The sequence below is a fragment of the Pholcus phalangioides genome, unplaced genomic scaffold (genome assembly GCF_987345545.1).
Source record: "Pholcus phalangioides strain wild (caught in Gottingen) unplaced genomic scaffold, Ppha-v1.0 ptg000008l_1, whole genome shotgun sequence".
NCBI lineage: Eukaryota > Metazoa > Arthropoda > Arachnida > Araneae > Pholcidae > Pholcus > Pholcus phalangioides.
In genome coordinates, this window is record NW_028301601.1 from 58,838,426 (window position 1) to 58,853,982 (window position 15,557).

Below are 15,557 nucleotides of genomic sequence, written 5' to 3' on the forward strand. Positions count from 1 at the left end.
AGTCCTTGTGTGACGGCTAGTGGTATTTTCTTCCATTCGGCTTGGAGATTGGAGAAGACATGTCAGTTCCTTCACCGATTTTGGACGGGTAGGGCACCCCTTAATTCGGCGATCCAACTCGTCCCAGAGGTTCTCGATAGGGTTCAAGTCTGGGCTCTGGACAGGCCAGTCCATTCGATGCACCCCATTGGCACCATACCAAGCCTTGGTTAACCTCGCAGTATGACAGCTGGCATTGTCGTCCTGGAAGTAACAGGGGTCCACCCCGTAAAACTGCCACAACGTAGGAAGCACATTGTCATCCAAAATAGTGCAGTAGGCATCGGCGTTGTGCTTACCATGAATGGGGACCAAGGGTCCCAGTCCATACCAGGAGAAACACCCCCAGACCATAATTCCACCTCCGCCGAACTTGACTGTTGGCACAATGCATTCTGGCAGGAGACGTTCTCCAGGCAGACGCCAGACCCAGACCAGCCATCCGAACGGTAGAGGGTGAATCTTGATTCATCGCTCTAAAGAACCCGTTTCCACTGATCTACGGTCCAATTTCGATGTGCTTTGCACCACATTAACCAAGCAACGCGGTTGAACTTTGTGATCAAAGGCTTATGGGCAGCAGCACGACCATGAAAACCAATCAGATGTGCTTCCTTACGGATGGTATTCATTGAAACAATACTCCCGGATGCCTGTTGAAACTCCTCGCGGATGAGGGCCATCGGTTGGGTGCGGTTCTTCCGAATTTCTCTGGACAGCACTTGTCGGTCTCTATCTCCCAGTTTCGTTGGTCTGCCGACTCGGGGCAAATTCCGACAATCACAGCTCACCTTTCACTTGTTAATCACATAGGCCACTGTCGATTTTGGGTACATCAGCTCGCTAGATATGTCCCTTAAGGATCGGTCATTTTTGTGATACCCGATAATTATACCTTTCTCGAAATCAGAGAGCTTCGAACTGCGCGGCATCTTGCATGCGACTAATGCCGATGTTGTTTCCTACACGATATATACCGGCGGAGGGCGTGACGTATCTCAGGACCGCAGATATCGTCATTTGCATAGGGGCCAAATACTTATTGGTAGATAGTGTATATGCAGCGTCATCTATACTCGTATTACGAAATGAGATACATTTTTTAAAGCCTGTAAAGTCATCGTTTTTTATTTGAGTGGTTATGCAAACCTATGCACGAACGAGTCTAAAACTTAGTACAAAATAACATTATTATTACGCTTGATAATTATTCAATGATTCAAAAAGTATTCATTTATACATATTATTGACTTTTTTTAAATTACATGCCCTTTCATCACTTTTGCAATGTTAGTTAGCAATATGGGTTTTTTTTCCCCCATATTCTTGGTTATTATTATTATTATTATTTTTTTTTTTTGGATGAACAAATAATGCATCAAATTCAAATGATATTGCAATTGGTGTGATTACAATACAGAGATGGTGTCATATCTTCATTATAACTTTTTCCTTGACGTTCTTGATTATGGTTACATGAATGATGCCAGTTCTACAGTATCTGTATTGCCCAATGAACTTGTTTACACAAAAATTTTGGTATCAACTAATCCTTTATTGATTTAAACATCTCTGATTGGCGTGTCTCGATTATGTAAAATTTTATAATGTTCGGGGGTTTTTTGGGTAGCATATCATCAGCTACTTCCCTTATGACATTTGCCCCTTTTTTCTTCGACTGTGTTGTGTTTTATCTCGATGAGCGCTCATTTCGCGCTCAAGATTTGTAAACAATACTCTCCTGCGCAGTACGAAAGCCTGGATAACCAAACGGAGATCGAGATGTTGTTCGGAAAGAAAATTCACATTCCTCTGTGGGGAATCGAACCACCAATCTCTCTCACTGTCCGGGCGAGTGTTCTAACCATTGAACTACAGATAACAGACATTTTCAATCATTAGAGCATATGTATGAATGCTGAACGGGACTGCGCATGGACAGCCTCCAAGCTCAGCTAATAGCCCTTACGACGTTAGCCCCCAGATGTTTTCTTTCCGAACAACATCTCGATCTCCGCTTGGTAATCCAGGCTTTCGTACTTCGTATGAAAAGCGGAGAGTGACATCGTTTCTCTCTATATGTCGCCATCTGGGGGCTAACGTCGTAAGGGCTATTAGCTGAGCTTGGAGGCTGTCCATGCGCAATCCCGTTCAGCATTCATACATATGCTCTAAGGATTGAAAATTTCTGTCCTCTGTAGTTCAATGGTTAGAACACTCGCCCGGACAGTGAGAGATTGGTGGTTCGATTCCCCACAGAGGAATGTGAATTTTCTTTCCGAACAACATCTCGATCTCCGCTTGGTTATCCACTTTAATAACCCGCGACAAAGTTCCAGATCATTCAAGCGAAACATTTACAAATAACTTGAGTGGCCTGCGGCAAAGTTTCGGAGCAATTAAGCGGCCCGCTATACACTTCCACATCACTTAAATTATCGACATCACAGTTACACATCAATCAAGTGGCTCGCGGCACACATTTCCAGATTACTTCACCACAGATTACACAACTGACCTACGGCAAAGTTTCAGATTACTAAAACAGCCCGCGATTCAGTTCCACATCAGTCAAGCGATTCGCGGTGCATTTATAGTTCATTTAAGCGACCGGCGGTGCTGTTTCAGATAGCGTAATTGGGCCGCGGCACGTTTTCGAACCAATGAAGTGGCCTGTCATCTCTAAAGGTTAAGTACCCTCGTCGTGAAGGGTCGGCCGAATAATGAGAAGAGGAAAAATTATTTTGGGAGTTTTGATTTTTTTTTAAGGGGGCATTCAAGTATTACGTCAGCATCGATGGGGGGCTTCCCGATTTGATGCTTTTGATGACGAGGGGGAGGGGTTTGGATGATGATTACGTCATCAACCACCCTTTATAAAAATATCAAATACTCTTAATGGCATCTTGAACTGTGGTTTGTGGGCCCCTGAACTAACAATCGCCATATTGAGTCTCCTAGAGAGCCACTTTAGTGATCTCTAAACGATTCATGGATACTTCAGGTGATCTAGAAATGTGTTTGGGCCGCTCAAGTACTCTCGAACTAGGCCACGCATCACTCAAGTAATCCGTAATTATGCCGCGGATCACTTAAGTAATCTGGGAATGTACCGGGGTAACTTGAGTGATGTAGAGCCGCACTGGGGGTGGTCGCTTAAGTGCCACGGATTGCTTAAGTGTTCTGGAACTGTGTCGCGGGCAACTTGAGTGATCTGTGAATGTGCCACAGGCCTACATGTGTGATCTGAAAAATGTGCCACGGGCCTATGGGAGTGATCTGAAAATGTGCCACGGGCCGCCCAAATGTTCTGGAATTGTGTCATGGGTCACCTAAACGATCCATAAATGTGCCGCTTAGTTCATTTTTACGAAATTGGGTTTGAGGGGGGGGGGGGCAGGCCACATCAGATAACCCCCCTCCCCGGGCCACATTTGGTCCACGGGCCAAGGATTTATCATTACATGGCTTAGAGGGTGGGTCACAATGAATTTCTTAAAAGGAAATTTTGAGTTCTTAGCCTTCGAATAGCATTGAAATTAACACAAATTGATTATTATAACATGTAAAGGTATTTTCTTTCGAAATTTTAATTTTTTTTTAAATATATTTTTTGCATTTACCAATAATTTTTTGATTGCTTGGGGGGTGCAGGAGCGCCCCCTATGCCCCCCCCCCCGTGTACAGTCTCTGATCCCACCAAGATGTCATAGGAGGGGGGGGCAGAGATGAAATTTGGAAAAATGTTGCTGACAAGGTGGAGGGCGGTCAGAATTTTGCTGACTTTTGCTGACAAGGGGGGGGGGGGGCTGAAAAATTGCTGACGTAATACGTGAACGGCCCCAAACGATTTTTCAGTCTAAACATAAATGTTTTCTGAAATCAATAGGCTTTCTGGACATTATGTCGAGGTGAACAGGAAAAAAATTGTAATTTTTCTCCCCGGGGAATCGAAACCAGGAATGAATCCCTTCGCATTTAAAGGAAAAAATTATCGCCTCTTTAATGGTATAATGGTCAATGCACTTGTCCGGTATTAGGAGGTCCTCGGTTTGATTCCCGGTAGAGAGAAATGATAATTTTTTCCTGTCCACCTCGGCATAATATCCAGAAAAACCTATTGATTTCATGTATCTTAGCCGAGTAAAAAACTCACCATCCATAAATATTTTCTGTCAAGTATATCAATTTTTTGCAGTCTACTTACATAGGGATTTTCAATTTCTCGTTTTGGAGGTTTCCTATTGTCATCTTATACACCGTCACGTGTTCTCTTTCATGTACATAGTAGAAAGATACATTATATGTTAGAGGGGAAAAATAATTAACAGGGATAAATAAAAAGAAAAGAGGGAAAGAAAAAGCAACTCCAGTTGATAAGGTTACTATAAATTTTCGCGACGGTGAAGAGAGAGGGAAGAAAACGCAGAGAACTTGTCCCACCTTCTTACACTGGCGTTTGGATGTAATATTACGCCCGTGATCGTAAAGGGTTTAAAAATCCCTCAACCCTAGAGTTATTAAAGGGGGCACTAGATCAAGTACAGCACAAAGATAGGGGGAAGGGAAAGGAAATAGAGGCGGGAGGAAAGAAAGGAAAAGAAAATGAAAATAAGTTTTTTTTTATAGATATCGCCAAGAAGCGCAAGAGGCGATGAGTATGGCCAACTGATATCATTTTTAATAATTTTTTTTTGTGGATTTCGTAATTGCATTCCACCGCTAATTTTTTTTGTTTTTATGTTTCCGGGTGAGATGAATGTACTTCGATTCTTTTCATAATTTTTTGAGGGCGGCACCTTAGGACCCTTTCCTTGTTAGAAACAAGAGTACACACACATTTTTTTTGGCCGGGGGGATGACTCAGGAAAGACGGAGCAACAACTTTGTAATTGGGAATTAAAGAACAGGTGGACAATACAAAAAAATGAATTTTGCATTTCGGTTTATGTGTCCTTAGTAAAATAAACGACACATCTAAGATGGGCTCGATAAATTTTATAAGACTTGTCTGTAACTCGATTCATAGTCAGCGAGGGTAGCCTGTAAGTCGCCAGGCAGTCCCCCTTCGAGCTGGGCAGCGACGAGAAAAATCTAATTCTGTCTGTATGTTACATTTACAGCAGAGAAAAATTGAGTTACTACTATGTTCTTTGAGTTAAAAGTCCAAGAAATGTGGAGAGAAACTGCTAGAAAAGCTTGTTCAAGGAAAGCTTCACAAAGTGTCACTTCAACTGATTCACAAGGAAAACTGATTCTGGCAATGCTCTGTCGCAACTGAAACATAACCGGTAAATAAAGTAAAATACCTTGGCTGTAAAATACCGAAATTTGTTCCAGCGATACAATACGTGTCCATGAAAAACCCTAGGAATGCTATCACGCAACACATTTCCGAGTGCAAGGCTGTCCTTAAAGAAGTGTCAGGCAGTTGAATGCTTACAGTCGCTTTCGTGGCCCGGGGTATTTGGGGGGGGGGGGACACACTCATATTTCCGGCACAACTCAATCGGTAGCAAATTGCCTATGGCGTTAGACCGGAGTTGTGTTCGGTTTGAATGAATGAATGAATGTCCTTAAAGAAAGCCAACGAGGACGCGTGGACCAGGACCTGGCCTGGCCACGGCGGAGGCTCACCCGAGCCAATGAGGGATAACGTGGTTCAGGACCTTACGCTTGTCCGCAGAGAAAAACAAAGGGCCAAGCTCAATGCTCAATAGAGCTAAAAAGACATCAGAAGAGCTCATCGGAATAAATTGTATATTTGTATAATAGAAATACTTAAATCTGCATATACTTTTTTTAAATGTGTTTTTATATTCAATGTTCATACATTTTATATTTTTATATGCATAATAAAGCACCCGACACCGCCTACCCCCCCCCCATCCGGGGCAATGGCTAAAATTGACAATAGTCGATAGAGCCTGGGCGGTGCACGGTATGAAATGAAAAAAAAAAAAATTGTGACAGACCATTCATAGCTCATACAGTTCCTGCCTGTAAGTTCAATATGAGCTCTCTGCAGCCACAGCAAAATAAAATAGCAAGATTTTTAGTAAGAGCACCTAGGTACATCAGAGATGCAGGTATAAGAAAGGACATGGTGGTATCCTGGCCAACCGAACGACAGCTTAGTCGATATTCCCCCCAACCCTGGATCACATAAAAGAAATTGTCGAAACTTACTACGAGAGACTGGTCAGAAATTCGGAACAAGAACATCTTTGTGAGATTGACGACCATGATCCTCTTCAGAAAAGCACCTTAACCCACCACCACAGAATATTTGTCTTTAAAATTTTGTGGTATCAGTGTTTGTTGGTATAATAACCTATTATATTTATTGTCCCACTTATGCCAGAGACATGAATGAGCAAATTTTCATTTTTTGGGGTTTATTAGATAAGAGAATATAAGTGATCCCAAGCAGCTGAGTTTTGCAAAAAAAAAAGCAAATTTGTACTACGTACTGAAACACGATACAAATCATTTTATGAAAATGTCATCCATAGAGTAGCATGGGTGGACTAAATATTCGATCGTCATTTCCCTGTATCCCCCACCTCATTGAAACACATGCTACAAGAAATTTTTGGAATAGTGACATCCATATTTGTTATGAGCATCTTTTTCTGAGCCACCTCGTTGGGGCATTTTGCCTGATGTGGCCTTGTATTTGTGAAATAACATTAAAAACGTCATTTCACAAGTTTTTGAAATTTGTACATTCGTGTTTCTGGCATAACGGGTGGGGGGGGGGGCAATAGTAAATCGTATTCACTTAATGTAATTTGGAAGTTCAAGAACTGATCCAGAAAATAGAGTAGGTTTTTTATTGTTGCATTAGGTATCAGTATGTATTAGCAGTTGAATATAATATGCAGTTGTTTTGAAACTGAGTGTACAATCCTAAAGGTCCTTCACTCCAATACACATCCACGTGGATTTCACATTCTCTTCACAAATACTCGTTACCATAAGCGAATATAGTTTTTGTATTTTTGCATTTCTTCACTGTTTTTGTAATTTCGTATGCATTTTTTTTCTTTTTATTGTATATGTGAAATTCTATTTATGTACATTTAATTTTGTTTAATAACGTTTCTTCCGACACGGTCCCGCCCCTTGACAAAAGTAATGGCTAAAATTGACTAAAGCCGATAGAGCCTGGGTCGTGTTCGGTCTGAAAAAACGGAAGGATTTTTTTTTTGGTATAGAAAATAAATTTTTGCTCGAATTTTGGCGATAGAGGGCGCTGCACACCATACCGCCTGGAGTGATTGGAACTTGACCCTTTTTCAAGCTCTTCTGTGCCCAAAACGTTTGTAAAGTTTCCGCCGGCTAATGGCGGATGAGATAAAACAACTCCAGCAACAGTGCCATATCGACCAATGTGGACATCAGAATGAAAACCTTATGTAATCGCCAGTAATAGGAAAATTCATAAATGATCTACTAATCGTACACCCTGCATTTTACAGTACTCCGATTTGCATATTTGTAGTGATTTGCTTTTTGTGCAGCGTCCTTGGACAGGAAAGGGGGGGGGGCGTGACGAATCACTCACTGAGGGTGAGTATAGTGAACGGTGGGCGACTTTTTACTTCCAGCCACAATTTTTTCACTGAACGGGGAACGCCACCATCTGTAATCTCCCCCCCCCCGCTCATTATACAAACACACGCACATGCATAATCCTGTCTTCGAAAGCAATATGTTGGCCACCGCTGTGGTGGTCGAGTGGTCATAGTGACGGACCCGCGCGGGTTCGAGCCCCTCCGTCACCACAGTGGTGGTCGGCTGAAGTTGGTTTCCTGTGGTTCCCAGCTTCGAGGCGCAAATGCGAGCCGATCTCCCCGTTAAAAAGTCTCGCCACAGAGAGCAACAGTCCTACAAACAGTACAAATATTCAGTCACTACACATCACTCACTTCACTTCTGAGATATAGATGGCAGCACTGAAAAATCATACACAACGCTAGATACGCACTCAGACTGTTAGGTACACGCACTTACACTTCCGGCACAACTCACTAGGTAGTAAATTGCCTATGGCAATAGACTTGAGTTGTGCTCGGTTTGAAAAAATATATATATATATGTTGGTCGCCAGACAGCCTCCTTGGGCAAATATATATCTATCGACAAAAAATTTAACTAATTTTTTTAATTTAATTTTTCCCGCAAACCGCATTAAAATACACCAATTCCCTAAATTTTCAAACTATTTACGAAGACCTCCTGTACGCCCTGTATATCTAAAAAAAACTTGTTCTCAAATTTAATCAGAGAATAATTCCTATATGAAATTGAATATTGGAAAAACGACCACAATAGCCTCAGAAGAAATATCCGAAAAGAAATACAACCACGGGCGGAAGAAAAGCATTATTATTATATAAAAGATAAGAAGTCCAATTACTTAAACTCGATCTACATCATTCGCTAACGTCACAAAAAGAGAAAAAAAATAACGTAATTCAATCCATGCTCCTTAAAGGAAAAATTAATTACGCTATTATAATCAAAAAAGAAAGGAAAAAAAAAACAATCATTATACGCGAAGAAACAATTGATTAATTAACAAACGCATCTGACACAAACAGTTTAATCCAAGAAAAAATTCGCTCCGTATAAAGAAGACGGATCAGGAAAATATTTTTATAAAAGAATTTATATCAAATTTCTCTTTATCGGAATTTCATTTTCGGGAATAAAAATTCCCTTCAAATAGAATCTAATTAAGGGAAAGATTTACATTCTCTGTTTTATTCCTTTTTTTTTTTTTTTCTCCCGGAAACTCTAGAATGAATTCCGATATGAAAAATATGCTTGAGAAAATAAAATAACATATTAAATTTCAAAAATATGCATATAAGAAAATAATATAACTTACATAACGTTCTGTCCCCGCGCTAAGCAAAGGAGTATGTGCCTTGAAAACAAAGAAGAAAAGATAAATTAGTATATTTTTTTTGAAAATGGGAAAAAAGATAGAATGAGGATTTTTCCGGAAAAAATGAATAAGAGAAAAGTTTTATATGAATTTAATTTTTTATTTCTTTCCTGTTTATTTCATTAGCCATTTATCAACATGTTATTAACTATACTTTCCTTTATGTTGCTCTCTGGAAAAAAACCATCATATCTGTTGGTGTGTGCTTTGAACTCATAAGTGATTATCGAATGAAGAATTTCTCAAGAATAATTATAAGTTAATATAGATATGATGCTAAAAGATACGGATAAAAATGATTCTATCCTATTTTTTCACGATTCTTCTGATTTGTTAGCGAATTTTGTGCGATTTTTATATTCGTATACGGTTGCGAAAGACTTGAATGACATATTTGGGAATTTTAAAAAAAACTGGGAGCTAATTTTTAACTTTTTAATCAATGTTAAATTTTTGCATTAATTAAAATTTTGATTAATTGATAAATAAATGAAATATTTAAATTTAATTATAATAAGCATCAAGTATGACTTTGTAAGACTTCACGTATCAAGTAATAAAAAATAAAATAAATCGTAAACATTTTAACTATTTAAAAATGTATAAATATATTTAAAAAAAGGGAAATGAAAAAGTATGATTGAAAACCTGGATAAAATTCTTGAAATATTATAGAAAACTGAATATATGTTACATAAACCTGTTTTGAAAAATACTGAGGTGCTCATTGGATGTTTCAATTACCAAAATTGATTGTTGCTAACAAAATTATAGAAGAAAAATAGAAAATTTGGCAAAACAGTTTGCAAACGCTAAGTCAATTATAACAACAGAGTTCAGAACTTCAAAAAGGAAAAGGAACTTCAGAATATAAATAAACTAATTTAGTAAGGAAATTGAATATCGTTATAGATTAAAAGAATTGGGAAAATGAATTCTAAAGAACGATTAAGAAATAATTGCAAAAGGAAACAAACACAACGGTATGGATATCGAAAAAATCAAGAAAATGGCAAAATATGAACTGAATATTAAACTGAGAAAAGAAATGCCTAAAGAAAAGACATTCGAATAAAATAGATGGAAAGATCTGAGCTAAAACTGATCCCAATTAAATGAGCCTGAATTAATTAAGAGAAGAAACGACCAGTCACATAAAAATGATTTCATTTGAGAATGATGATCGTTTTTGTCGCACCACGGTCATTTTCTGCACACGAGGGCTAATTAGATCGGGACCTACAATTTATTGCCGATTCCGAACGGCAGGCTTGTTTTTTATACTCGTCGAGGGGTTGGTACGCTAACCCCTCGATGGGGGACTCCCTGCGGTAGCAATTTTTGTTGCGGTCATGTCGCCGTTTCTGTTGTTCCCCTGTGTCAGGAAAGTTTTCTGACCTAGGGCTACCGCGCCCAGGTCGATAAGACTAAGAATAAATAAAGGAAATTAAAGGCCATAAGAATAAATAAAGGAAATTAAAGGCCATAAGAATAAATAAAGGAAATTAAAGGCCATAAGAATAAATAAAGGAAATTAAAGGCCATAAGAATAAATAAAGGAAATTAAAGGCCATAAGAATAAATAAAGGAAATTAAAGGCCATAAGAATAAATAAAGGAAATTAAAGGCCATAAGAATAAATAAAGGAAATTAAAGGCCATAAGAATAAATAAAGGAAATTAAAGGCCATAAGAATAAATAAAGGAAATTAAAGGCCATAAGAATAAATAAAGGAAATTAAAGGCCATAAGAATAAATAAAGGAAATTAAAGGCCATAAGAATAAATAAAGGAAATTAAAGGCCATAAGAATAAATAAAGGAAATTAAAGGCCATAAGAATAAATTAAGGAAACTGCCAAGATATGAATAAGAGTGAATAAAGGAAAATGCCAAGACATGACAAAAGGAAAATTCCAAGATATGACAAAAGGAAAATGCGAAGATATGGCATATGGAAAATGCCAACATATGCATGAAGCAAAATGCCAACATATGCATGAAGCAAAATGCCAACATATGCATGAAGCAAAATGCCAACATAAGAATAAAGGAAAATGCCAACATATGCATGAAGCAAAATGCCAACATAAGAATAAAGGAAAATGCCAACATATGAATTATAGAAAGTGAAGTGCCAACATATGAATTATAGAAAGTGAATGCCAATATATGAATTATAGAAAGTGAAGTGCAACATATGAATTATAGAAAGTGAATGCCAACATATGAATTATAGAAAGTGAATGCCAACATATGAATTATAGAAAGTGAATGCCAACATATGAATTATAGAAAGTGAATGCCAATATATGAATTATAGAAAGTGAAGTGCAGCATATGAATTATAGAAAGTGAATGCCAATATATGAATTATAGAAAGTGAAGTGCAACATATGAATTATAGAAAGTGAATGCCAATATATGAATTATAGAAAGTGAATGCCAATATATGAATTATAGAAAGTGAAGTGCAACATATGAATTATAGAAAGTGAAGTGCAACATATGAATTATAGAAAGTGAATGCCAATATATGAATTATAGAAAGTGAATGCCAATATATGAATTATAGAAAGTGAAGTGCAACATATGAATTATAGAAAGTGAATGCCAACATATGAATTATAGAAAGTGAATGCCAACATATGAATTATAGAAAGTGAATGCCAACATATGAATTATAGAAAGTGAATGCCAATATATGAATTATAGAAAGTGAAGTGCAGCATATGAATTATAGAAAGTGAATGCCAATATATGAATTATAGAAAGTGAAGTGCAACATATGAATTATAGAAAGTGAATGCCAATATATGAATTATAGAAAGTGAATGCCAATATATGAATTATAGAAAGTGAATGCCAATATATGAATTATAGAAAGTGAAGTGCAACATATGAATTATAGAAAGTGAATGCCAATATATGAATTATAGAAAGTGAAGTGCAACATATGAATTATAGAAAGTGAAGTGCAACATATGAATTATAGAAAGTGAATGCCAATATATGAATTATAGAAAGTGAATGCCAATATATGAATTATAGAAAGTGAAGTGCAACATATGAATTATAGAAAGTGAAGTGCAACATATGAATTATAGAAAGTGAAGTGCAACATATGAATTATAGAAAGTGAAGTGCAACATATGAATTATAGAAAGTGAAGTGCAGAAGTGAAAGTGAAGTGAAGAATAAAATAATCAGAAACCACGATAGAAGAAAAATAAAAAACGTACATGGCAAAGATATGGAAAACATTGATGAAATGAATAAAATATAAAGACATGAATAAAATCAGAAGAAAATAAAATTGAGGAAGAAGATAATCACCTTCTTCCTCAATGAGGAAAAGTATCACCAATATCCATATGAAGGATGGGAAATTATAAAATGATAACTTAGCCTCAAAACGAAGTTGTGTAGTTATTATTTAGTAATATAATGATAGTTCCGAAACCGGCATCCAGCTTAATTGATCTATCTGCTTAACGATTGATCGACGTAAACTAATAACAAACGGGAAAAAATAGGCACGTGATGGGGGGGGGCGGCACATAACTATATACAAACCCTTTAATGCTTGAGAATTATCGACGAGAACGGTTGTGCTCGCACCCATTCCCAAAGATTGCCTTCACTAAATATTTTTGGGCCCAACGGAGAACGGCGGCAGAAAGGAATTTTAAGCTCGAATAAGCCCATGCAAAATATTCTCATCCATCTTCAGATGCAGGCTTAGCATAGTTAGCTTCATAACTCCGCTAAAAGACTCGCTAAAGCACACAAACTCGCAACTTTTCCCCGATTCCACGCTTAAAATACGAAGCCAATGGCTTGGAAAAATGAAAAGCTCCGAGGATATTCTCCCGTATCTTTTCTGAAATATGAACACAGTGGGTGAATATATACAGGCGCGGCTTCTACTCTCGTTGCCCAACCCGCCCCAGTCTTTTTGAATAACGTTGCCAATTTTTCTCCGGAGGAAAACTTCAAGGGAAAACTGATAACAGGAAATGTATTTCGCCAAGTGAAAATGCTCGTCTTGATTTCAAAACATCGTTTGTTTCCAGTTGCGAAAACTTTCTCATTTTTTTTGCCTTAATCCCAACATAACACAGACTTCTGAGCACATTTCCGAATAAAATAATAAACTAATCAATTCCACGAAGAGTTATTCGGATAATAAATTGAATATCAAGAAACAATTCGTGCATTTCCTTCTGATTCGATTGTAAATGGCGCGTAACAGTGCCAGAATCGTAATTCACAGCATACTTTGTATTCAATAAATTGGATCAACACCAGAAGATATAAGGCTAGCATTTCACTGTCTTTATAAAGCTTGCAAAATTTATAAAACTTTTATATAGATCTTTTTATGAAACTTTTATTCAAATTTATTATGGAAAATATAAATAAGGATTTTATAAATAAATAAATAAACCTGCTGCCCGTAAAAGTTGTTTCGATAGAAAAGTGTCAATATGCAGAACACAATTACTATATACCAAGGCTGACCATATTTCTTTCATAAAAAAAATACGGTATATCGCGAAAAAAAAACATGTCAAGGCTTGTACAGTTGCCATATATAGCCGAAAACTTTGTCAAAGACATGTAAAGTTGCCAAATACAGGCATAAAACTGTCGAAATCGAGTAATGTTGCCAACTATGGAAATTGCTGAAAATGATGGTTGCAAATCATCGTATAAATTACCATGTACAAATTTCATGTATAAATTACCAAAACAAATCATGTTTGACAAATACATGAGATGAATATATTTATATCTGACTATCATTGATAATATAATTTATAAGTCATGAAACTAATCTAACTCTTAATTTCAAAAATTCAACTAAGCCTCCTTGAAAATAAGAAGGAAAGCGGGACATTTTATGAAAAAAGTTGGGACGGCCAAAATTACGGGACATACGGTCACTCCAAGCTTCCAAGCTTCTGACAGAAATGCTGCATATCTGGCCCACGGACTGGAAAGGTTGTGCATTAGGGTGGAACGAAAAAGGGTGTTTTTTCCCCTTTTTTTGGAAATTGATGTTGCCTTAGTATTCAAAAGATGCCTTTCAAGGTTTTAAGACGTTATACCAAAATCTAGGAAAATATTTTAATATCTTGAGTTTCCTCACAGACCCTAAAGGTCGAGCAAAAAGACTTTTCTAAGTGTACATTATAAAAATCTATGTAAACATTATATATATATACACTGCTCAAAACAATTAGGGGAGCAAGCAAAAAAGTGAAGGAAACCGTGCGAGACTGCCACGTATTGGCATACAATGGATAGTACACGCGTATCAATGCGCAATACAGAAAAAAGACGTAAAAAAATTTGGAATTAAGCTTTAATTCTTTGAAAATATGGAAAAAACATGAAAAGATGATTTAGGGCAACAATTTGGTTACATGTAAACGATAAAAAAAAGTACCGTTTAGACATGATGCATGAGTTTTAATAGGGCGCGTGGTCTCCTCGAACAGCTAAGACTGCTGCACGCCTGTTTGCCATGGATGCGATGAGGTTATCGATCAGACTTTGGGGAATACTGTTCCACTCCTCAAGAAGTGCAATCTGCAAGTCTCATTGGATTCAGGTCAGGAGAGCACGCTGGCCATTCCATACGCTGTATTGTTTCAGCTTCAAGCATGTTCTCCACCAGACGAGCTCTATGCGGTCGGGCATTATCATCCTGGAAAACAAAGGAATCTCCAATGGCTCCAGCGTAAGGGATGACATGAGGTCGCAGTATCTCGTCTGCATACCTTCGGGCCGTCAAAGTGCCATTCCGAATGATATGCAGGTCCGTACTCCCGCCTATGCTGATTCCACCCCATACCATCCAACCGGCTAGTCTGTATTGTGACCTTTCACGAACGAATGCGGAGTTATTTCGAGTGCCCCTGTCCCTCCATACCATAGCACGTGAGGTGTCACACTCCAGACTGAATCGGGACTCGTCTGCAAACAGCACTTGGCTCCAATCATGTTGCTCCCAATCTCGACGTTCAGCAGCCCATCTTCTTCGGGCCGCACGGTGGCGTGGGGTCAACGGAATGCAGACCATTGGCCTACGTGCATAGAGCCCTCCCTCATGAAGACGATTACGTACTGTTTGGCTGGACACCCTTCGTCCTGTTGCCAAGAGCAACCGTCTTTGCAGCTGCGTAGCATTCTTTGTTCTCTTTCGACGGGCTGTTAACCGTACATACCGGTCATCAGTTGCTGTAGTGGCGCGTGGCCGACCTTGCCCTGGTCGACGTCTAACATTTCCTGTTTCTTGGAATCGATTCCACAGCCTTGCAACAACACTTCTGGCGACTCCAACAGCGTCCGCGACACTACGTTGTGTTTGCCCGGATTCCAGTCTGCCTATAACACGCCATGCCATGGATTCCGGTAAATCACTTTGTTGAGACATCCTCAAGTCACCTTGTCTCAAAAAAAAAATACTGCGCAATCAAATTTCACAGTTACGGCAGTAAAACAGACGTTTCTGCAACATCCCGATTTCTGCCCTTATCTCCTTTTTCTGGT

General features: G+C 38.2%; 1 protein-coding gene across 8 annotated transcripts in view; it reads right to left on the minus strand.

The window, feature by feature from the left end:
- The window catches only part of LOC149084660 (disks large homolog 1-like), a 393,252-nt gene that overhangs the window by 132,882 nt on the left and 244,813 nt on the right, over positions 1-15,557 (minus strand). For all 8 annotated transcript variants that reach the window (XM_089235064.1, XM_089235062.1, XM_089235059.1 and 5 more), the window contains one exon: positions 8,939-8,977. In XM_089235064.1, coding sequence (XP_089091190.1) covers positions 8,939-8,977 — 39 coding nt within the window. The remainder of the gene's footprint in view (positions 1-8,938; positions 8,978-15,557) is intronic.